The 24,662-nt window shown below is 37.1% G+C and overlaps 1 protein-coding gene across 1 annotated transcript in view; it reads left to right on the top strand.

Moving 5' to 3' along the window:
- The window catches only part of LOC306872817 (vacuolar protein sorting-associated protein 8 homolog), a 121,916-nt gene extending 102,736 nt beyond the window's left edge, over nt 1–19,180 (top strand). The window contains exons 44-45 of the mRNA XM_079421673.1: nt 7,002–7,082; nt 18,979–19,180. Of these exons, the coding sequence (XP_079277799.1) occupies nt 7,002–7,082; nt 18,979–19,122 (225 nt within the window). The 3' untranslated portion in view covers nt 19,123–19,180. The remainder of the gene's footprint in view (nt 1–7,001; nt 7,083–18,978) is intronic.
- The last annotated feature ends 5,482 nt before the right edge of the window (nt 19,181–24,662 follow it).

Genomic DNA, 24,662 nt, shown 5'->3' with positions numbered 1-24,662 from the left:
AACCTGCTAACACACAGAATTATACCTGTGGTGACTTTTGCTTTAATTAACACGTAATGCTTCAGAACTCCTGCATGCTAATGATAACAAGGCTGACAGGACGACACACAGCGTTTTTATTCCCCCTCTCTCTGCTTTTCGTCTTTGAATGCAGTGCATGCTTTTAACATGCAAAGATAAAGATTTAAATGCTTGGATGTACTCATACCCATACAAACATGTCATACATGGAAGAAATACTGTACATATTCAGGTATTAAAAAAAGAATAAGAACAATTAGATGCAGAAATCACAATTAATCGCTTAGAAAAGTCCCCAAATGAAAATAATTCAGATATTTTATTCACAATAGAACATAGATAGCATAACAAATGTTTAAACTGAGAAATTTTATAATTTTGTGCACAAAATGAGCTCATTTAAAATTTGATGCCTTGCTACAGGTCTCAAAATAGTTGGGACAGGGGCATGTTTACCATGGTGTAGCATCTCCTCTTCTTTTCAAAACAGTTTGATGATGTCTGGGCATCGAGGTTATGAGTTTCTGGAGTTTTGGTGTTGGAATTTGGTTCCATTCTTGCCTGATATAGGTTTCCAGCTGCTGAAGAGTTGGTTATCCTATTTTTTGTTTAATGATGCGCCAAATGTTCTCTATAGGTGAAAGATCTGGACTGCAGGCAGGCCAATTCAGCACCCAGACTCTACTATGGACTTCTACTATGAAGCCATGCTGTTGTAATATCTGCAGTATGTGGTTTTGTTTTGTCCTGCTGAACTGTACAAGGCCTTCCCGGAAATAGACGTCGTCTGGAGGGGAGCATATGTTGCACTAAAACCTTTATATACCTTTCAGCATTCATAGTGCCTTCCAAGACCTGCAAGCTGCCCATACCGTATGCACTTATGCACCCCTGTACCATCAAAGATGCTGGCTTTTGAGCTGAACGCTGATAACATTTACATTTATTCATTTAGCTGACGCTTTTATCCAAAGCGACTTACAATTGCTATATATGTCAGAGGTCGCACGCCTCTGGAGCAATTAGGGGGTTAAGTGTCTTGCTCAGGGACACATTGGTGTCACACAGTGGATTCGAACCCGGGTCTCTCACACCAAAGGCATGCGTCTTATCCACTGCGCCATCACCACCACCAAAATCCAGAAAAATGCATTTCCTTAGTTGTAAATTGATTTGCATTTTAATGAGTCAAATAAGTATTTGACCCCTTTGCAAAACATAACTTAGTACTTGATGGAAAAACCCTTGTTGGCAATCACAGAGGTCAGACGTTTCTTGTAGTTGGCCACCAGGTTTGCAAACATCTCAGGAGGGATTTTGTCCCACTCCTCTTTGCAAATCCTCTCCAAGTCATTAAAGTTTCGAGGCTGACGTTTGACAACTCGAACCTTCAGCTCTTTCCACAGATTTTCTATGGGATTAAGGTCTGGAGACTGGCTAGCCACTCCTTTGCTGCCTTGACCGTGTGTTTTGGGTCATTGTCATGCTAGAATACCCATCCACAACCCATTTTCAATGCCCTAGCTGGCTTCAGTGCCCTGGCCCTGACGGTACATGGCCCCGTCCATCGTCCCTTTGTGATGCGGTGCAGTTGTCCTGTCCCCTTTAGCAGAAAAACACCCCCAAAGCATATTGTTTCCACCTCCATGTTTGACGGTGGGGATGGTGTTCTTGGGGTCATAGGCATCATTCCTCCTCCAAACACGGCGAGTTGAGTTGATGCCAAAAAGCTCGATTTTGGTCTCATCTAATCACAACACTTTCACCCAGTTCTCCTCTGAATCATTCAGCTGTTCATTGGCAAACTTTAGATGGGCCTGTACATGTGCTTTCTTGAACAGGGGGACCTTGCGGGCGCTCCAGGGTTTCAGTCCTTCACGGCGTATTGTGTTACCAATTGTTTTCTTGGTGACTATGATCCCAGCTGCCTTGAGATCATTGACAAGATCCTCCCGTGTAGTTCTGGGCTGATTCCTCACCGTTCTCATGATCATTGAAACTCCATGAGGTGAGATCTTGCATGGAGCCCCAGACCAAGGGAGACTGATAGTTATTTTGTGTTTCTTCCATTTGCGAATAATCGCACCAACTGTTGTGACCTTCTCACCAAGCTGCTTGGCGATAGTCTTGTAGCCCATTCCAGCCTTGTGTAGGTCTACAATCTTGTCCCTGACTTCCTTGGACAGCTATTTGGTCTTGGCCATGGTGGAGAGTTTGGAATCTGATTGATTGCTTCTGTGGACAGGTTGTCTTTTATACAGGTATCAAGTTGAGATTAGGAGCACTCCCTTTAAGAGAGCGCTCCTAATCTCAGCTCCTTACTTGTTTAAAAGACAACTGGGAGCCAGAAATATTGCTGATTTATAGGGGATCAAATACTTATGTGACTCATTAAAATTGAAAGCGATTTATAACTTTTTTGAAATACGTTTTTGTGGATTTTTTGTTGTTGTTCTGTCTCTCACTGTTCAAATAAACCTACCATTAAAATTATAGACTGATAATTTCTTTGTCAGTGGGCAAACGTACAAAATCAGCAGGAATCACATAATTTTTTTCCCCACTGTAGGTTCCTTTTTGCGTGATAGAGCTTTAGTTGGCATCTGCATATGGCACGGCAAATTGTGTTTACCGACCGTGGTTTCTGGAAGTATTCCTGGGCCCATTTAGTAATGTCAATGACAGAATCATGCCGATGAGTGATGCATTGTCGTCTGAGGGCCCAAAGTCCACGGGCATCCAACAAAGGTCTTTGGCCCTTGTCCCTTACTCACAGAGATTTCTCCAGTTTCTCTGAATCTTTTGATCATGTTATGCACTGTAGATGATGAGATTTGCAAAGCCTTTGCAATTTGACGTTGAGGAACCTTGTTTTTAAAGTATTCCACAATCTTTTTACGCACTCTTTCACAGATTAGAGAGCCTCTGCCCATCTTCACTTCTGAGAGACTCTGCCTCTATAAGACATCCCTTTTATAGCTAATCATGTTACAGACCTGATGTCAGTTAACTTAATTAGTTGCTAGATGTTCTCCCAGCTGAATCTTATCAAAGGTTTCTTGCTTTTTCAGGCCTTTGTTGTTCCCGTGCCAACTTTTTTGAGACCTGTAGCAGGCATCAAATTTGAAATGAGCTCATTTAGTGGATAAGTGTAAAATTTCTCTGTTTAAACATTTATGTTCTCTATGTTCTATATAGAATATATATGAATAAAATATTGGCTCATGTGATTTGAAAGTCTTTTAGTTTTCATTTTATTCAAATTTAAAAAATGTCCCAACATTTCCGGAATTCGGGAATTATATATAGATTTCTTTTTTGAACCTACAGTGCTTCTTCCAACTGCTTTTGAATTTTAACCTGCTCTCATGATGTCACAATCTAGGGTAGGGTTGTACAAAAACATACAATTGAAACCTAAACCTAACCCTAAAGCTCAGCCATGATTATAATATGAAAATACATATATAGGATCAAATAGGATGAAAGTACCTGTAAGGTTCTTGGGGCAGGTTTGGTTTCATTACTTTTTTTTTTTTTTTTTACATTACATTACTTTTCATTCAACCCAGGCTCATTGAGAAAAAAAGGTGCCTGTGGTGGTATTACGTTGCTTCTTGCACACTTCATGACACTTTCAAAGTGAAATGTCCAGAGAATGGCACTACAACAATTGTGTTTAGGTTTCTTCAAAACATCTGATTGTGAATGTAGCAACATTTGGTAACCCTTCAGAATAGGGAACACATTCACTATTAACTAAGAGTTTTCCCTAAACAAAGCCCTAATTTGCTGCTTATTAATAGTTAAAGTAATAAGTTTGGGGTTGGATGGGGTAGGATTAAGAGATCTAAAATACAGTCATGCAGAATAAGGCATTAATTGTTCCTTAAAGGGGTCATTGGATGCCCATTTTCCACAAGTTGATATGATTCTTTAGGGTCTTCATGAAAAGTCTAACATACTTTGGTTAAAATTTCTCAATGATAGCGTAAAACAGCACCCTTTTTGCCTTGTCAAAATCAGCTTTGCACAAATCAACCCGTTGCTTTAAATGCTAATGAGCTCTTCTGACCCCGCCCCTCTCTTCTGTGGGGTGACACGCTGTTTTCTGAGAGACTGTTTACTTTAGCCGCATTTAGACGTAAAACTTGCTAACTAGCGCATTATTAGGAAAGGTGATTGTAAAGGCTCATTAAAACCTCTTATACTCACTTCTGCTGTAAGTGAAGATGGATCACGAAAGATTTGTGCAAACAAAAATGCATTTAGGTAGATTGGGGATGCATTCCCTTCAAAAGCGAAAGTAATTTTCTGCGTCTTCAGCATCTCAGATGTCAGGAGTAAATGACGACTACTATGTTCATTATTACATCCAACAACAAAACACCTCAATCGCTTTGGAGCCATTCTTGTCTACTCGTGCTCCGGCGCCAAAACAATGACAGCTCACTCAGGAAGGTAAGACGCTAGTGTCAATCAACAATCGTGGGAGCGTCCTTCATCTGTGTGACGTCACACAGACAGGAAGCTGAGAACGGCCTAATTTGAAAAAGGGGATATTATTTTTAGGGATTAAATAAAAACCACTGGGTGGATTTTTTTCATTATAGGGTAGATGTGTACACACACTGCCAACACACATTTATGTTCAAACAACATGTAAAAGTGAATTTAGCATCCGATGACCCCTTTAAAATAAAGTGTTACTCAACATTTTATGTTGGTTGTTGTACCTACCGCAGCAGTTGGAAAATTATGTCCGATGATTGGCACCTAGTAAGGTTAATGCGTTAATGCAATTAAAAATAACATACTACCTACACTAACCCGGACCCAAAACATCACTGCTACTGTTAACAAAAATAAAAGTGAGATAAAAATGCATTTGCTAAAGCAACCATGCCATTTTATCTTGCTTCCACAAGCTCTTTTATCATGACTCGTTTCTAAGTTCTTCACTTCTTAAGTGCAACCAGGTGAGGTACCAAGACAGTTTACTACATCAGAAAAGCTGGTTATTTGATGCAAATGTGAACATTTGTTACTTTACAGATCATGAACAGGAATAAAAGTTGTTGGTGTTTTACTGCCTTTAGTGTTCATTTAAGCTGGAAACTGCAGTGAATTGTATGTATTGGTAGATTTTTGAAGTTTTGCAAAAATGTGACCCTGGACCACAAAAACAAAATAAGGGTCAATTTTTCGAAATTGATATCTATACATCATCTGAATGCTGAATAAATAATAAGATTTCCATTGATGTATGGTTTGTTAGGATTGGACAATATTTGGCCGAGATACAACTATTTGAAAATCTGGAATCTGAGAAAATCAAAATACTGAGAAAATCGCCTTTAAGGTTGTCCAAATGAAGTTCTTAGCAATGCATATTACTAATCAAAAATTAAGTTTTAATATATTTACAGTAGGAAATTTACAAAATATATTGGAACATGATCTTTACTAACATGTTCTAATGATTTTTGGCATTAAAAAAAAATCTGTAATTTTGACCCATACCATGTATTTTTGGTTATTGCTACAAATATATCCCAGCGACTTAAGACTGGTTTTGTGGTCCAGAGTCACAAATGTAGAGGTAGGTACGTTTTTTCCCCAATGAGCATGTGTTGCTAAATCACTGAGTAAAATTGACCACCTCATTTATATTTGGCATAGCCACCAAAGAATTCTCAGACATTTCGCTAAAAGTACTTATGGTAGTCTTAAGGCCATTGCACACCGAGTCCGAAATTTTCACACGTTCAAAAATAAATAAGACCTCACTTTGTGTCAATCGCGTTTACACACTGCCTCCCAAACATTCTTCCATCATAAAAAAAATCGGACCCGGTTCGATTTTCTGCATTGTCGCATGCAAAAGATGATGAATACGAAAAATACAAAAATGCATACAAAAATTTCAGACCTGGTGTGCAAGGACCTTTACAATTATATATTTTTCTGAGGCTGTTTTTTGTCCCTTCCTAACTACAAGAAAAATTAGGTTTAATCTAAACAAAACACATGATACTTCAGGTATGGATGAGGCTGATCCTACAGCAAGTGAGAAGAAAGAGAAAATGGCAGATCTTTAGAAGTAGGTCAGATGTTCTTTAAACGATTTCAACATCTTGTCTAGTTGGCTGAAATGCTCCTCCTGATCTCTCGAAGTCAAGAAAAGTGGGTTTTTACTTTTTTAAGCAAGGAAATACATTGGGCTATCAAAAAGTGTGTAATTGGTTTATTTAAATAAGTCATGCGTAAATAACGGATTTAATGAACGCTTCACCAAATTATCTTACCTTTCCCACAATACTGTCACGCCTTTCGACGTCTTCCAGCTCAGCGCCCTGCGTACGGAGACAGCTGAAACGGCGTGACAATGCTCATCTCCTCCTTTCTGCTGAAGGGAGGGCGCAATAATTGCATTTATTCTTCTGCAGTGACAGTAGCATTTGTCCTTTGTGCCACTCAAAACAGACTCTGATTATATATAGAGACCTAGTGAGGTAAAGTGAGGATACACTTGATTTAATTCTGGAACATTTTGTTGAAAAGCGTCTCTGGGTGGAGTTTGGAAGATGTTTAGGGTTTGTGCTTGCCTTGACTTTGTGCCTTTGGGACTGGAGAAGTCTGACTTTGGATGACAGAGACTGGGAGGTTTTGGATCACTGGAGGCCGATTTGAGCCAAACCAAGTGATGAAATGATTCTGATTGGTGTGAAGGACACTGGAATGTGTCTTTAAATAAGTGAATGTGTCATTATGTATGAAGGGACTGTCTGTAAATGTTTGCCCCTTCATATTTCATATTGACATTCTAATGTTTTTGTATATGTCATTGATGTATTTTTTCAAAAATGGGGGATTTTAGGACTTTCAGGATTATCTCTGGCCATGTATCTAGTGTCAGGGGTGTTTTGGTTCTTGTGAGTGTGTTGATCTGTTATGTTGGTATGTTTTTCTCTCTGTAGATGTTGACTGAAGCCACTCTGGATGCCCAGCAGACTCAGGCCTGGGATCATTTCCGCACTCTCTACAGAGGACCATCTAGGGTACGATTGACCTTAAAATCTGTTCTTTCCATTCTCGCATTACTCAAATGTTTAAATGCTACTTGCCAAATCCTGCCAAATCTGTTTATCTTTCCTTTTTTTCCCCTCAAAAAATGGCATTTTAGTACTGTCATAAAATTTTTATTTTAATCATGGTGAAGCTATTTGACATATACGCTATACAGTTCAAAAGTTTGGGGTTGGTAAGATTTTTCTAATGTTTCTAAAGTCAAAGTTTTTGCTGCTTATTTTCTTTGTGTGTGTGAAAAAGATACATTTTATTTTTCAAGATTATTTAGTGAATAGAAACTTCAAAAGAACAGGGTTTATTTGAAATAGAAATCCTTTGTAAGATTATGAATGTCCTTACTGTCATTTTGATCATTTTAATTCCTCACTGATAAATAAAAAAATATTAAATTCCTTAAAGAAAATATAAAAATCTTACAGACCCCAGAATTTTGAATGATATTGTATCCCACAAGACAAAAAAATATCTTACTTAATCACATTATCCTGTTCAATACATACATACCCTTACATACCATGGTTATTATCTAGTGTTGACACCTCGAGCATCAATATCTGCTTGCAGCCTTTTGTGATAGCAGTGCATAAGTCCCTGGTTTGTCCTAAACATTAAAGTTGAAAAAAAACCCTGGGTACTTTAAGTTCTTGGATGCTAGCTGAATTCTTCCCCACAGTGGCTCAACGATGTTGATATCCAGCTTCAGGACAATCGAAGGACATGTACATTATTACAAAAGGCTGGCAGCAGTCATGGATACTCAGGGAGGCAGTATATGATACTAAGAACCAAGACCGCAAAGACATATTGTATTTTCAGCAATTGCATTTATATTTCTTGTGGAATATTTGTAAATGTCTATTTTGCACCTAATTTAGTACAAAAAAAATCTAATTTTGTAGGACTAATAAATAAACAAAAGGGAGTTTTTAACAATATAAAAAAAAAAAAAAAAAAAATGCTAAACATCTTGCAAATTAATCCGTGTATCATTCTTTTTTGTTTTCTTTTTTTAAAGTGGTCATATGACGATGCTAAAAATAACATTATTTTGTGTATTTGGTGAAATGCAGTGTGTTTATGTGGTTTAAGGTTCAAAGAGACCTTGAGCCAAAAACTCGTCACCCAACACCAATGACTTGTACATGCACTGTATGGGCAAAAGTATTGACACCCCCTTCTTTAGAAAAGGAAAAGGCACTTCCAAACTGTGGCAACAAAGATGAAAACATAGTTCATGTATTTAAACATTGTATTTCAATCTCTGTTGAAACAGTTTTGGAAGTGTCTAAAATGACTTTACCCATATGTACAAGTTATTGCTGTTTGGTGACGAGTTTTTGGCTGAAGGTCTGCATTTAAAGTCACACCAGAGGTGTTCAGCTGGGATTAGGACTTGGCTTTCTGCAGACCAGTCAAGTTGTTCCACACTGACTCAATCAATCATTTCTTTTTGAACCTTGCCTTATACACCGAGGCACTGTCATGTTAGACTAGAAAAGGGCCCTGTCCAAACTGTTGCTGTAAAATTAGAAGCACACAATTCCCTAGAATATCATTATATGCTTAAACATTAAGATTTGTACTCATGGAAATTACTAAAGTAGTCAAACCTGTTCATTAGAAGGGGGTGACCCAATACTTTTGGCAATATAGTGTATCTAACCACCATTCACACACTCGAATGCTATTGCCAAGGCAGTTTTCTGTTGTTGTTTTTTCTGCTGATCTCCTGCACACCCATGCAGTACCTGTGTGGGCCCCCTAGCAGTTGTGCCCCACACTGCTCTAAAGTATACTCTTGAACTTCAGCTTTGTTGCAGATTTTGTGGGATTTTCATTTCACCCATGGAGAAAACATGTGTCAGTACCTTAAAAGATTATTGCATAACAGCGGACTGTTATGCAATACAATGCGCGTGTATGTGTTGCGTTTGTGTATATACTTCAGTCATTTGAGTCTTACTGTTTATGGGTCAGCACTTATCAGACAGAGACAATCCGAATGTCTTCATGTAAGTGTCAGTATCCTGGCTGAACACACTCATACAGTGCTCTGCCCTCTGACCTACTGTCACATCTGTGTACTCCTCATACTGTATGTGAGCGGTCCAGTTTTAAAGTCTAGAAGGGTGTGTGCATATTCCTATGTATATGAGAGGGTGGAAGGCCATTTTTCTCCCCCTTAGTTTTACATTTATATACTTTTTCCAGATTAGAGACCTGTAGGTATTGGACTCTATTTTCGCTCACAGTTCTATCCATCACATACACACAGATGCACTCAAATATACTCTCACCCACATGTGCACACCCCCACATACACTCACACAAACATAGAGACGCTTACAATCAAATGAAGATCTATGTCGACTCACTGCTGCTGACTAAAAACTAAGTTGACTCGGTGTCAAATGGAATTTATTTAAAAGTGTCTTTGATTAAGAGAGGCTCATTGCCCTATTTACACCTGGAATTAATATTCATTTACTGTCATAATATAACATTAAAAGCCAGACATAAATGCACCCATGAAGCATTATGACTGGGTCGTGATCGAATCACTGAAAACATATTTGTAGGTGGTCTGACATGGATGATGACACATCTAATGGTGTAAGTGCATTTTCATCTACTTTCAGTTATGCAAGTAATATGAATTGAGGTTACACTGTAAATATTCATATGCTTCACAATATAATTGAAGTTACACTGTAAATAATCATATACATCTCACTTCACATAAATCATTTTGATGGATTTTCACTAGTCCCAAATAACTAACACAATAAGTATATAAATTAGATAGATAAATAAATAATGCCATCAGTCAGATTCGTTCAACTTTTTTTACAACACTTTTCAAAAAGAACTTGAAGCATTTAAATATAATGCATTATAAAACTATTAATGAATTTATTATGCCTTGTGAAATATCTTATAGTGCACACATATATTATATAACCACAGATATATATCTTATTTGTAAGGGGGAAGTCGTGGCCTAATGGTTAGAGAGTCGGACTTGTAATCCGAAGGTTGCGGGTTCGAGTCCCCGGCCGGCAGGAATTGTAGGTGGGGGGAGTGAATGTTCAGCGCTCTCTCCACACTCAATACCATGACTGAGGTGCCCTTGAGCAAGGCACCGAACCCCCAACTGCTCCCCGGGCGCCGCAGCATAAATGGCTGCCCACTGCTCCGGGTGTGTGTTCACGGTGTGTGTGTGTTCACTGCTGTGTGTGTGCACGTTGGATGGGTTAAATGCAGAGCACGAATTCCGAGTATGGGTCACCATACTTGGCTGAATGTCACTTCACTTCACTTCACTTCATATATTACATTGTAATAATTATATTTGCTGTTTAGCTTTATCAAGAATATTGTATTAAAACATATACAAACAACCTATTTCAGATGTAACAACAATAATAAAAATAATAATATAATGCATTTTACCTTTGGTAAAATGGTACCTTACAATTATTTATGAAAAAATGAAATGCATGGCAACATACATTATGAGTACCCTTAAAGTGTGTTATACATAAAGGCTTTGCAGTCTGGGGTTTCTAAAACCTCAACTTTTATTACAGAATCCTAAAAACTCCCACATTTGTGAGCTGACATTTTCCGGGTGTGTGTTGAATGTCTGGTTTTAGCCTGTCACATAAAATCAAAACATGATTTTATGTGACAGCTACACACTGCCACTGCCCACTATGTTGGGAGTGTGAACCAGATAGTTAGTCACTGGATTATTTACAATAATATCATATGTGTCATATTAACATCTTTTTAAAAAATATATATGTGTGTATCATGGTTATTGTCAATGTGGTTATTGCAGCACTCCTACAACAATGTTTCTAAAGTGCAGTAAATGATCTAAATGTTTCAGTTAATGCAGCCTCTCATGTTATTTGTAAGAGACACTTTGAGTTTTCACATGTTAATGTGATCAGATCTAACTGTAGCTATACAGGGAGCCATTGTGGCCTACTGAAGACTTGCTGTTGATACTCTTGTCCAGTTAAATGTCAATTTACCAGTCAGCCCTATCCAACTCAAACCAATCCAGTCAGTTTGTGTGGGAATCTTTGACCCTAATCCTCTGAAGAAATAGCAAGTCACTGCTGTAATCCAGTGTCCCTCTTAACACACTCTCAATCTGTCCTCAGCTTTAAGAGTCAGAGTAGATAGACATCCTGAAAGAGAGAGATAGATATACAGACAGAGAGTACTCTCATTGTCAGCTTCTCCATTCCATGCAGTTTCTTTGTCTGTCTGCTGTTCTTCGTTTATCTATTCTACAGTATGTGACATGCTGAAGTGTGTTTGTGTATGTGCTGTCATTCTTTTCCTGTCTCTGTGCTAGACTTCACACTCTCGGTAATGAGGAAACAAACTAAAGACTTGACATCATGCCAAACTGAGCTTCAGAGATGAACAAACGCACTCGATCCATGGTTATGAATACAATGCATAGCATGTGTATGTGTGGATGGTGCAGGTAACACGAAGTATTCACACCTTAAAAACTCCCTCCCATCCCTACCTGTACAATTTAAAATAACCGTTTTCTCATTTTGTCATTTTTCCTGTGATGTCAAAGCAGCCATTACTCCCGTCTTTGTGTCACATGATCTTTCATGCTCAAGAAACAGTTCTTCTTATTGTTTCTTGTTTTTCTTTGAATTTGAATTTAAACTAAGCAGAAGCAATTTAATCAAGTACTGTGGTTCTGCCATATCAATATATGTAATAAGTAGTACGCTAGTACAACAATAGAGATGTACTGCCAGAGTAAGCGATGTCACCCCATGCTGTGTCCTCCATGATGAGAGAGAGATGAGGGAAACTATCACAACAGTAGCACTCGCTATAAAATAGACAATAATGGTATTCACAGTTCATCAGCCTGGGTTGTACAGAAGGGTGTCATCACAGCTTGACTATAGTTTTCATGTGACAGACTCAACAAAAGAAGGAATAGGTTTGCTGAGACCAGAACATTTTAGTCCTCTAAACTTAAAGTTTGGCAGACCTAATGCAAAAAAGGGGTTGCAACTTTTTATAGGTCCCCTAAGTGTCCCCAAAGTCTAGAGCTAAATAAAAGTGACTCATTTCTTCAAAGGGCTCTGTTAAAGGGGACATTTTATTCTGAAGTCCACATAGTCAAAAGGGCAAGTAATAACTTTTACTTGACCATTTTCCCAAAACATATGACAAAAACATACGTTAGTTGTTATAAAGCAAAACAACTCAGCAGATAATAAAGATTTTACTAATATAGTATGAATTTCATATCACATCTTTGTTTTCTGCTTGTTTGACCCCAAACATTAAAGGAAAAATTCAGGTTGAAAAAAATAAAATAAAAAGTATGTTATCATACTCTGTGTGCAGTATAAGTAAGTTCATAGGAATGCAAAGTCCTGTTTGTGGTGTGATTTCATAGTGAATATTGACTTGTATTTTGAATAGTGTGGCCTTGGTAAATATAAGCTGTTCTAACATTAGACAGAGTAATAGGTTCTTCCACGCAGCCAGGAAACGCATGTTTGATGAATGTCTCACGCATCCTATTGTAAGTAATGTTCCAACTTGAATAGTGTTATGTTCTACTTTTGGTCTTGAGGAATGTTAGTATCTAACGTCAATATCCTGCTTCCACTGTATTGCCTACAGCATTTGTGTGTACATATTGCTTTTAACGTCTAACTTGGATTAAGAGTGTTTTACAGCTTTGTTTTAATAAATTAAACTCGGGAGTTTTACATTCTTAAAGTTAGACTATGTTTAAATAGTACATAGAACACTATCAAAGGATCAGGGAAAATATTATTTTTTGTGATATTTTGTGGTATGAATTAAGATGTTAATAATTCAACAAAAGGAATATGCTGCAAAATGAGGCAACAGTGAAGAAGTATAAGAGTATATGGTATCATATTTTCCTCTGTGTGTAGACTCAGTTTGATCAAAGCTGAAGGTAGGAGTGGACACAGAAATGAAGTGAAAAAGTGAGACACAAAAAGTGTTTGAAGAGCCACATTAGTGATAACTCAAATAATTGACCCCTTCAGGTTCTCAGGCCTCCCTCCTCGAAACACGGAGGAACATTTTGACATCTTTCAAAACATGATTCTTTTATTTTTGAGATTGATTTTTAATGTTTGCAGTCTTCACTATGTAGTTTCTATTAGTGAGCTGTTTGACTCACTGACTTTGTCACTTGCAGTGGTATTAAAAATCCTTTTTAATATGCGAAAATTTTCTTTTTAAACATGTGAGTCTAGCAGTGTAAGTTTGACCTGCTTGACTTTCTCATTACCGTCCCTGTTTTCCTCAAGCACCCTCTGCCATCTCTCTCCATCCTAAAATATCTGAAAAAGAGGCCATCTCCCCATCTGTTTTAAGTACATGGCTCTCTGGAATACTTGAATCTGACCGGTGGCATCTGATGACGGTCATTTGATTGATGACCATCTGACTATACATTATCACTTACTTGGCACTCTTTCTACAAAATAGTACAGTTTTATTAGATGAGCAGGTGAGGGAGGGGGGTCTAGCAGCATTAAGTGGTGCTAATATGGGGGAAGTGAGTTTGAGTCTGCAAATGATTCTGCAAATCATTTCCCAGTCCCATTTCCCCTTCTTCTTTTTCTTCCCCTTATTACTCTAATCTCCCTATCAAGCCAAACAAAACAAAGTTATAATATATTTGATAATTGTCAGTCAGTTTAAACCTAATAATAAAGTTTAAGCCCTGAGTTGAAGTAGAATCATCGGCATCTATCACACAAAACGGACATTAAAAAACTTTTTTCTATTTCCCTCTTTCCTCATATCGCAGCATTCCTTGCCTCTGTATATGAGTGACGGAAATATATCCGTTAGTCATTGTGTTGGTTCTAAGTGAGTCTCCTCACAGGATATGAAGAGGCTGTGGTCTCTGATGCTGAATACAGATCCTGTATTGGAACACACTGCTTTCGTCCAGCCTCATGGTCAACACGCAGTGCATTTTATCTCCTTCTGATAAACGTATTCACCATAGACTGCACAGAGACTGCTATTTTTTTTTCCATACAGCCAATTTCTAGGAAACCATTTGATAGTTTATTAGGGTTTATTATGTTTCTGTTGCACAATAGTTAAAGAAAGTTATATTAGCTGCTTTGTCTTGTACACAACCGCTCAAAAGTTTGGGGTCAGTTAGATTTAAAAAATAAATAAAATAAAAAATACATTCAAAACATAAAAAAATTTAAAAAGGCATAGACATAAAGTAGATTGATAGCAAAATAAAAACATTTACAATGTTACAAGAAATTTCATTTTTATTTATTTTAAATAAATGCTGTTGAATGAATGATTCTTTAGAAAATGCATGAAAATAATATCACAGTTTCCATTAACTATTTCCAACAGTGATGAAAATAACGAGAAATGTTTCTTGAGCAGCAAATCAGTATCAGGATGATTTCTGAAGGATCATGTGACAATGAAGACTGGAGTACTGGCTGCTGAAAAATCACAGCATTTTATAATACATTACAATAGAAAAATATATTCACAATATTAGCGTTTTCACCATATTTTTGATCAAATAAACTTGATAAGCATTAGAGATTTCTATCAAAAGCATTAAAAACTCTTTTGAACAGTCAGTGTTTTTCCTATAGAGCTTTAGGGTGGAACATGAATTGACATGGCTGTATCCCATGAGAGCTGAGAGTCAGGTAAACACGTATCAGTCTTTGTGCCGATCCCTTCACACGAGCATCCTCAAGAGTTTTATTAGAACTGTTTGGTCAGCACACACACATACAGTACACATTCCCAGCAGACGTCCCATAATTAACACAGCAGAACTGCACAGCCCAGTTCTGAGCTCTTTAATTAAACCGTAAATGGTTTCAGAGGATGAGTATATGAAAAAAAGACCAGAGCGTCAGACAAGGTGTTTATTTGTGCATGTGTGGTTAGTGTCTTCCGTTGTTCCTTTGTCTGGGTGAAGATTATGGAAGTCTGATTTGCATTAAGAAACCGAGCCAAACAGATTGAAGATGTTTGTGTTTGAGAGAGAGAGATTAATTAAAACGAGAAGTGAAAAGCAGATAGAGTGACACTCCCAACATCTGAGAGTACTAACTTGGCACGTGTGTGTGTGTGTGTGTGTTTCTTTAAAGCATTAATGAGAAGGCTGCCAGGCAGGCGCTGACAATAAACTCCAGTCGTGATTATGTCAGCACTAGCGTATGTGTGTGAGAGTATGCAAGTTTTTGAAGTTTTTGGAGTGCTGTCTAAATGTTCTGGACCTGCTGATTAAGCTTACAGGAACATTTGATTTCGACCAGGAAGAAATTAAAGATGTGTGTTGTTCATGTGTTTGTGTGTGCCTTGTTTTATAGTCTTTCTGAAATGTGTGTGTGTGTGTGTGTGGGGGAGGTTGCAGGGGTTCTCTGATGCTTTGTCAGTGCTGAGCTTTGATTGCTCTCTTTGAGGTCCCAGTCGGTCCATTTCCCTTCAGTGCAGCAGTTCCAGGAAGAAGGCGAGGAAGACGTATGAAGCCACTGGAAAAAGAGATGTATGTGGAGAGATGAGACAAGCGTGCAATAGGGAGAAATACAGCTGAAGGAAAGGGATTGTGTTGAGAGAAAATAGTGGAAGGATAATGAAGTTGCAGGAGCAATGAAATGGTGGAAGGTGTTCAAAATTAATGAATTAGGAGGACCAGATTTAAGAGAGGCGAAAGGACAGAATGAGGGAGGAGAACGGAAGGCCTTTGATTAGACTATATGGATGGTTTTTAGTTAGAGGCACTTCTGACAACTTAAAATCTTGGAAAATGTTTCATTTGTGCTAAAATAAATGTTTCAGCTTGTCCTAGGAGATTTGATCTTGGCCTTAAAGGAATGGTTAATCCAAAAATCTGAAAATGTACTCACCCTCAGGCCATCCAAGATGTAGATGATGGTTTTATTTATTAATGGGTACAGATTTAGGGAAATGTAGCATTATAACACTCACCAATGGATGCTCTGCAGTGAATGGGTGCCATCAGAATGAGACTCCACCATAATCCAGAAAACTCCAGTCCATCAATCAACATCTTGTAAATGAAAAGCTGTGTGTTTGTAAGAAACAAATCCATCATTAAGATGTTTTAGCTTTAAACAATCTTAAAAAGGATGAAAAGGAATGAAAGAAATGACAACATTAAAAAGGTATTATAATCAACCCCCTGCAACTTAAAGGAATAGTTGACCCAGAAATGAATATTCTGTTATCGGTTACCCCCTCTCATGTCATTCAAAACCCATTAGACTTTCATTCACATTGAAAAATAATTCTTTTTTTGTCATTCTGTCAATACTCTCTCCTTCATCCCAGGGCCAAATACAATGACCTGTCAATTACAAACACAAAGAAACATTCATATACTGCATTACAAATGATCCCCTACACACTAAAATACACAATTCTAGAATATGTGGTCACAAAAATGAGTTGTAATCAATCTCTTGTTATAGAATGTGGTATAACACAGCCCCCTCCCAAAAAATGCATTGCTTCAGACCCCTATTAGCTGTTTTATTTTCCTTGTACTCAGACACCAGTAATATCAACAGCTCGATGTCTATGTGGTTTTGGAAAATTGCTTGCTTTGTCACATAGTTCTTAGTGTGAATAAACCTTCAGGCTCTCTTTTCGCCCTCATCCATATTCATTATCCATTACAGTAGGCACCATCACACAGAGCATAGTACAAAGTGTGTCCTTTTTCATACCTAACACTTTGACAGCTGTCCACTAATGTAATTAAATCATACACCATAGTTTTCACACAAAAAACTTTTCATACATCGCCTCCATATATGACTCACCCTGGGAAGCCATTACAAGCTAACACACTCAGAAGTACATCACATGAATACATGTACAGATTTGTTGTAGAGTCTATATTAGGGCTGTCACGATATCAGATTTCTCACTACACCATTATCGTGGGCAATATGTGTACATATAAATGTACAATAACAATATATCGTAATATACTGTATGTATGTATGTATGTATGTATGTATGTATGTATGTATGTATGTATGTATGTATGTATGTATGTATGTATGTATGTATAAACATGCTATTAGTCAAATTCATGTTGTTTTTTCCTTTTTTGAAGCTCATAGTAAAGTATGACAGAGAGACTGTTACTGGTATTAGACGTGCTCAGACTTCATACTCAGTGTTTAGCCTGTTTGCTAACAGTATGGGGCTGATAATAAAGCCACTGCAGTGACAGAGGCTATGATTAGCCACTGACGTGCTTTCTGTGTCTCTATTTGCTTTTATCCGTCACTCTCCGTAGCCTTCGCTTAGCAGGTGTCCAGTTTAGATAGGGAAGCGAAAGAAAAAAGAAAATAAGCTTGACTGAGGAATAGAACTATGGCTTATAAATGGCAGCCTGTTTTGAAGTCTGCTAATAAACAACAGGAGAAAGAAGGGGACACAAAATGAGTGAATTGAATTTGATGCTGAAAAGTTGGTTTGCCCACAGATAGAAAGGGGCTGATTAGAGAGGGAGTGGACGGGAGTGAGATCAGAGAGGGAAGGAGAAGATAAAGATGCAAAGGAGGGATTCACAGTGAGGCTGGAGAGAGAAGGATAGATTATGCTGTTTGATTCATGCTGTTTCTTTAAATGCGCATTGATTGCTCAGCTGTAACGAGGTCCCTGCTGAAAATATACACATTAATGAATAACTCTGGACGGGCTAATGCTGCTAATGAGTGGGGGTTGGTTGGTGTGAGTCTGTGTTTAAATTTTTTTTTTTTTTAGTCTTCTGTATATATTACTGCATGGTGCAATCCAGGTTGCTGCATTACTTCTACCGGCCAACACCAACAGATTGATACTGTTGTCAATAAAACAATAATAATTGACATTAAGTGCTGCATGAAATGCGTGTTAAGGGATAGTTTAACCTAAAATAAGAAATTCATCATTTACTCACCCTCATGTCATTCCAAACCTGTATAACTTTCTTCTGTGGAACACAAAAGAAATACTTTTTGATGATCAATGAAATACATCGTCAATGAACTATCAAAATAGCTTTTTTTTCTTTTTTTTATTGTTCCAGAGAACAAAGAAAGGTGGTGTGTGTAAATGAAATGGTCTGTAAATGATGACAGAATTTCATTTTTGGGTGAACTATCCCTTTAAAGGCAGGTGTAAACAATAAAAGGCATGAAACCCTAAATTTGACGTTGACCTTGACTCGGTGAACAAAATCACACGTGACCAAACCAATCAGCTGTGTAGCCTACAGATAAATTACATTGAAAATGAAAATTAATATTAGAGGGCAGCTTGTATAGAGAAAAACTTTGTTTGAAAAAAGTTGTTCCAGAACTCTGAAAGGGAAAGCACTTGGAGACACAATAAGAAGCTTTTAACACTGTTTATTCATCTTGCACTGATAGCAAATGGGCATTTTTTACTTATTTGCTTCATATGCAGCTATGGCAGCATCTTTAATATTTGAAAGGAAGTTTTTTTTTTTTTTTTAAATGATTCTGTGCACAAACAGTTGTGAATGATTGTACTGTCTAACTCAATTTTAAGGTAATGGTTTAATAATAATTATTATAATATTATTTTGTTATATTAAAGTATATTTTATTTTTTATTGTATATTATTATTATATTATAGCTGTTAATGTTTTTTATTGTCATTGTAATAACTATTTTAGCTATGTAATTATTAACTGTTTTTTGTTGTTGTTTTGCTTTGGTTTTTTTACCACCTTTGCACTGCCACCCTTTTCATCTCTTTTTTTCTTTGTTTTTCAGCTTGCTGTTCTGACAGAACTCAGTCATTCTCATGGCAATGAGAGGGCTGGTCTGTCAAACCCTGTCCATCCAGGAACAGGAAGTATTTATCACAGCGAGAATTTCCAGCTAAAGCTTTCTCCTCCGCCACTGGTGGAGGAGTAGATGACTCCGCCCACTGTTACAAATCATAATAAAGCACTACCATGTCTGTACAGAACTCATGTTTGAGATGTTGTGTTTCGATGATTGCAGTCCCTACAGTCTCATATCAGACGATACAAATGAATTGTAATCTTTAATTACTAGTTAATGTATGTTAATTCCACGTTTCAGAAATGCTAAATGGAGAAAAATAATTTATATTGGTAAACAGATTAAAGTAATATTCAAATGAGCCACAGTCTTTACACTTGGCCCATGACACTGTAAATAGTTGTTTAACTACCTGAGGCAAACAAAAAGAAAGAATGTGTTTATGGATATATGCATTAGCCTTTGATCGCACACAGACAAGGAATTTGACTGTTAACAAAAGTTTCCAGTACTTAATTTTAACAGAAAAAGCTTAATTTCATTCTTGCTGTTAAAGTACTAATAAAATAAATTAAATGTTTATAAATAAGAATGTTGCACGTCTCAAAAATATTGCAGTATAAAGACAGCATTAAGTGTTTGTGGGAGATTCATTGGCTTTAGAGGTCTGAGGTGAGAAGTTGTGGTCCAGTGTCTGAAATCAAGGGGTGACCCCGAATAGTGGACGATTCGCTGCATCGATAGGAGGAGCCTGATATTCGCGGGGTGTTATGATCGTGCCATTTTGGAAATATGGGGGTGCTCAAATCTTTGATTTCACATAAAACTACCAGTTTTCTCACAACAAGTTAATATACAGCCTATTAAAATAATGCTGTAAATAAGAATCTGAAAAGAAAGAAGCTTCAAATAAATATTTTAACATGCGTGAATAAATCCCTATAGATTTAAGTTTCACTTTCAATGATCCGTGACCCACAGAGGAGCATTGAGACTCAAATTTACACAGGTGAGTGAAAGACTGGATTTTTTTCGATCAGGTAGGGTACAACTTGCAGATTTCAAAACATTTCAGCCGGTTTTTATATCGTGTATATAGTATTCATCTCGTATGTGATGCATTTGGTGGAGTTGCCCTGCAGTAAAGCGCTTCATTGAGGTACAGTGATTATCTCTTCAGCGCACGCAGGACAAACAACAAAGAATGCAGAATATTAATAACTATGACTGGGACTGTCATATACATAACATTATAATGAGAGCACTATTGTAAATAAAATGTTGCGAATTCTTAGGGTTTCGCTGACGTTTATCTATTAATCAAAACATAAAACATTATTTACCCCATTTGTATCTGCGAGTCGCCTGTTACGTTTCCCCTGTGTGTTAACATCTGTGTCTGACTTGACTCTTGGTAATGTATTTTGACCACGCCCCCAAACATATGATTCGGCTATCAGTCGAATATCGGCAAGATTTGAAAATTCCGATTCGACTATGAAAATGCTTAATCGGCGACACCTCAAAGCATGCTCTGTGGACACCAGCAATCCTCTCAGCTATCCTAATGGTCCATTGTGGCCTTTTTTATTCAGTATTCCAGTCTGCAGGTTGAACTTTCTCAGTTGCCCTCCAGTATCACTGATTCTAATATACACACTGTTACTTACCCAGGAAAGAGTGAGATGTGTGCTAAAGAACCGATACACAGAGAGTTCTTTAAGAGAAGAGAGCAGGCGCTGTTCCCCTACAGCCTCTGAGAAAGGATTGTTCTCTCATCAAAAGCTCATTTCAGTGTCCTAAACAGTGTAAGGCACAGAGATGCACCGCAAACACTGTCCTGCTGATGCAGCTGCGAGTGTGTGTTGTGTAGATTCATTCAGGGTTTCTGTAGGTCTAAAAAAAGTCTTAATATGCCCTTCTACAAATTAAGGCCTTAAAAAGGTCTTAAATCAGAGCAAGTCTTAAATTCATAAAGTTATGGAAATTTAATTTCAATATTTTTGTCTAGTTTTCCAATACAAATATCTAAACATCCTTAAATAAAGATACATTCACTTGAGATGCAAAATGAAGATATGAAGTCTTGTTTTCTGAGAAATTGAACAAAATTAAGTGAATTTTTGTTGGAAAGAACAGTCAAACTGGATTTCAAGTCCCATTCTCACTATTAACAAACTATTAACTGCAACTTTTGCCTCAATAAACTACTCATTTGCTGCTTATTAAAAGGTAGTTGTTAAGTTTAGGTGTTGGGTAGGATTGGGGATGCAGAATATGTGCTTTATAAGTACTAATAAACAGCTAAAATGTTAATAATAGGCATGCTAATAAGCAACTAGTTAATACTGAGAATCGGTTCCTATACTAAATTGTTACCAAAAGAACAAATACCTGCCAATGAGATACGAAAAAGTGTTTTCCCTTTGAATTACAGTTCAGATCATAAGTTTACACATCCCTTGCAGAATATGCAAAATGTTAATAATTTAACAAAATAAGAGGGATTATGGAAATTGCATGTTTTTTTTTAGTACTGTCCTGAATAAACTATTTCACATAACATGTTTACATATATTCCACAAGACAAAATAACTAGAATTTATTATCTATTCTAATAAAATAATAACTAGTATATAAATTCTATTTTCTAAAACTAACCCTGTTGAAAAGTTTACATATGCTTTAATACTATGTGTAATTACCTGGATGATCTCAAATGTTGTTGGGGTTTTTTTGTTGTTTTTTTTAGTTGTTCGTGAGTCCCTCAGCTGTCCTGAGCAGTTCAACTCTCTTCTGTTCTTCAGAAAAAGTCCTCCAGGTTCTGCACATTCATTGTTTTGTTGTTGTTATTTTTTCAGCATCTTCTGCATATTTGAATATTTTCCAGCAGATCCATCTTTTTACACCAAGGGCAACTGAGGGACTCATACACAACTGTTACAAAGGGTGAAAACATTCACTGATGCTCAAGAACGCAACACTGCATTTACGTACCTTCATAAAACCTGCAGAAACCCTGAAAGTTATTCTGAGGTCTCCCTGTTGGTTCCCACCAATTAACACATGGGAAAAGAATCAACACAGCCACAGCTAAAATGCTTCTTGAAGTAAGATATGGTAACTGGATCTTATTTTTCCACCTATACTTCTATACATAGAGCATTAATGGTCCCTAAACTATTCAGCAAAAGGCCTGACTGTTTCCACCTCATTTTCTACTTTTAGTACTCCCATATGCACTTGAACAACCCGGATAAAAGGCAATTTCTAAGTGTGTCGGTGAGCGTTTACATGTGTGGGCAGTGGAAGAGAGTCAATCAAAGGATGGAGTGTTTTTCGATGATGGCTTTAAATCTCTCTGATTGTGCTGAGCCTCGGCCTGTGTCTCTAAAGTGCTGTAGGAAACATGACAAATGTGCATTCAGGGCAAGAAATTATTACAGGTCATTTGTGAAAAGTTTTCCAGTGTGACATTTCATATTATTTATTTAATAAAAAAAGAGAGAAAAAGTCCATTTTTTTCTGCATATGCAACCACATTAAGGTGTTTGATGCATAAGGTGAGTTAATAGTGTAATCTCACTGTATGCATTAATACTGAAGCCTTTTAAAAGAGCACATCCTCATTACAACTACAAAATCAAAGCTATGCTGGTAAAACTCTTGTTTATTCCGGCTAGACTTGTTTCATGAGCCTTTCCATTCAAAGCATCTATACTCTGTAAAGCACAGAGAGACAGGAAGATAGAGGATCCGGCATCATATTGCGCTGTATTGATCTTGTTTTGAGGAGAGAACTTCATACAAATATGAAAATAAATAAATGAACACATACATAAACAGTTGGACATGAAATCAAGTGCAGAGAGCTGTGAAGTGCAGTGCTTGTGTTCCTTAAAAGCACTAAGCAAACTTCTGCTTCAAGTGCAGCCTTTCAAGAGCACATATTTAAAAAGCAATTTGCTTTCCATTCCTCTGTCATTTTCATGTTTTCAGGACAAAAAAAAAATAGTTTGACAAGATCTTGCATTTCCCTCTAATTGTGCCTGAATCAGTGATGAATATTAAAACATTTAACCTTTATCACCTTTATTTATTTATATAGCGCTTTTAACAATACATTTTGTGTCAAATCACTTAACAGTATCAAATTGGATGATAGAGTGTCAGTAATGTATAATAATAATATTAAACACTCAATTTTCAGTTAAAGGCATTTCATTATTGAATGCAGAGATGTCATTGTCTAGCTAAATTTAGGTTAATAAATAGTATCTGTGAAATCAAATTGACAATAATCGCTAGAAATTAAGGGTCCCCAACTGATCAAGCCAGAGTCGACAGCGGCAAGGAACCAAAACGCCCAACAGAATGGAGAAAAAAACCTTGGGACAAACCAGGCTCAGTCGGGGGGGCAGTTCTCCTCTGGCCAGGATATTATTGTTTATTTATTGTTTACTTATTGTTTTAATTAAAATTTTAAATGTATAAATGTATTATATTTCTATTTTTATATTGTTGCAATTTCTAACGATAATAGTATTATGTAGTTAAGTATTTTATTATATGTTTAGTTATTTTCTTTTATTTTTATTGTATTTTTAGTCGAGGTCTTCACTGGGGATATGTCCCCGGGGCTCATCCAGGTGTCCGGCCTCCGCCAATGATCAAGGCCACATACATCATCTCCCGGCGCCGATCCACCATCTGATCCCGACACGGACTGAGAAACAGAATAGAAACAGACAAATATTAGCGTAGATGCCATTGTTCTTACAATGTAACGAGTACATTGTGTGTTATGAGGAGTGTTCCCAGTTCCGGTTGATCTAATTAATGCAGCCTAACAATCCTTTAACGGATTTGAATAATAGAAGTGTATTAGTGTGTTATGTGTAAGCCAGGTTAAAGAAATGTGTCTTTAATCTATATTTAAACTGACAGAGTGTGTTTGCCTCCTGACCAGTGTTAGGTAGATTGTTCCAGAGTTTGGGTGCTAAATAGGAAAAGGATCTGCCGCCTGCAGTCGATTTTGATATTCTAGTAAGCTGCTGCATTTTGGACCAACTGTAGTTTGTTGATCAAGCGTGCAGAACAACTACCCAATAAAGCATTACAATAGTCTAACCTTGAGGTCATAAACGCATGAATTAGTATTTCTGCATTTGACGTTGAGAGCATAAGTCGCAATTTAGATATGTTTTTGAGATGGAAAAACGCACCTAGGTTCCTAACTGATGAAGAAGAATTGTCAGAGCAGCCGTCAAGTGTTAGATAGTGTTCTAGGATATTACATGTGGGGTTTTTAGGTCTGATAATTAACACCTGTTTTTTCAGAATTTAGCAGTAAGAAGTTACTCGTCATCCAGTTTTTTTATATCGACTATACATTCCATTAGTTTCTCAATTTGATGTCATCTCCCGGCGCCGATCCACCATCTGATCCGGACACGGACTGAGAAACAGAATAAGAAAGAAACAGACAAATATCAGAATCAGAATCAGAATGAGCTTTATTCGCCAAGTATGTTTACACATACGAGGAATTTGTTTTAGAGTGAGGAAGAGATACAGCATGACATGAGGAAAAAAAATAATTCACAGACTATGCTCCTTTGGGAGTACATATTAGAATAGATGCCATTGTTCTTACGATGTAACGAGTA

Source organism: Barbus barbus, assembly GCF_936440315.1.
Source record: "Barbus barbus genome assembly, chromosome: 7".
Taxonomy (NCBI): domain Eukaryota; kingdom Metazoa; phylum Chordata; class Actinopteri; order Cypriniformes; family Cyprinidae; genus Barbus; species Barbus barbus.
This window is presented reverse-complemented; position numbering and strand designations above follow the sequence as displayed.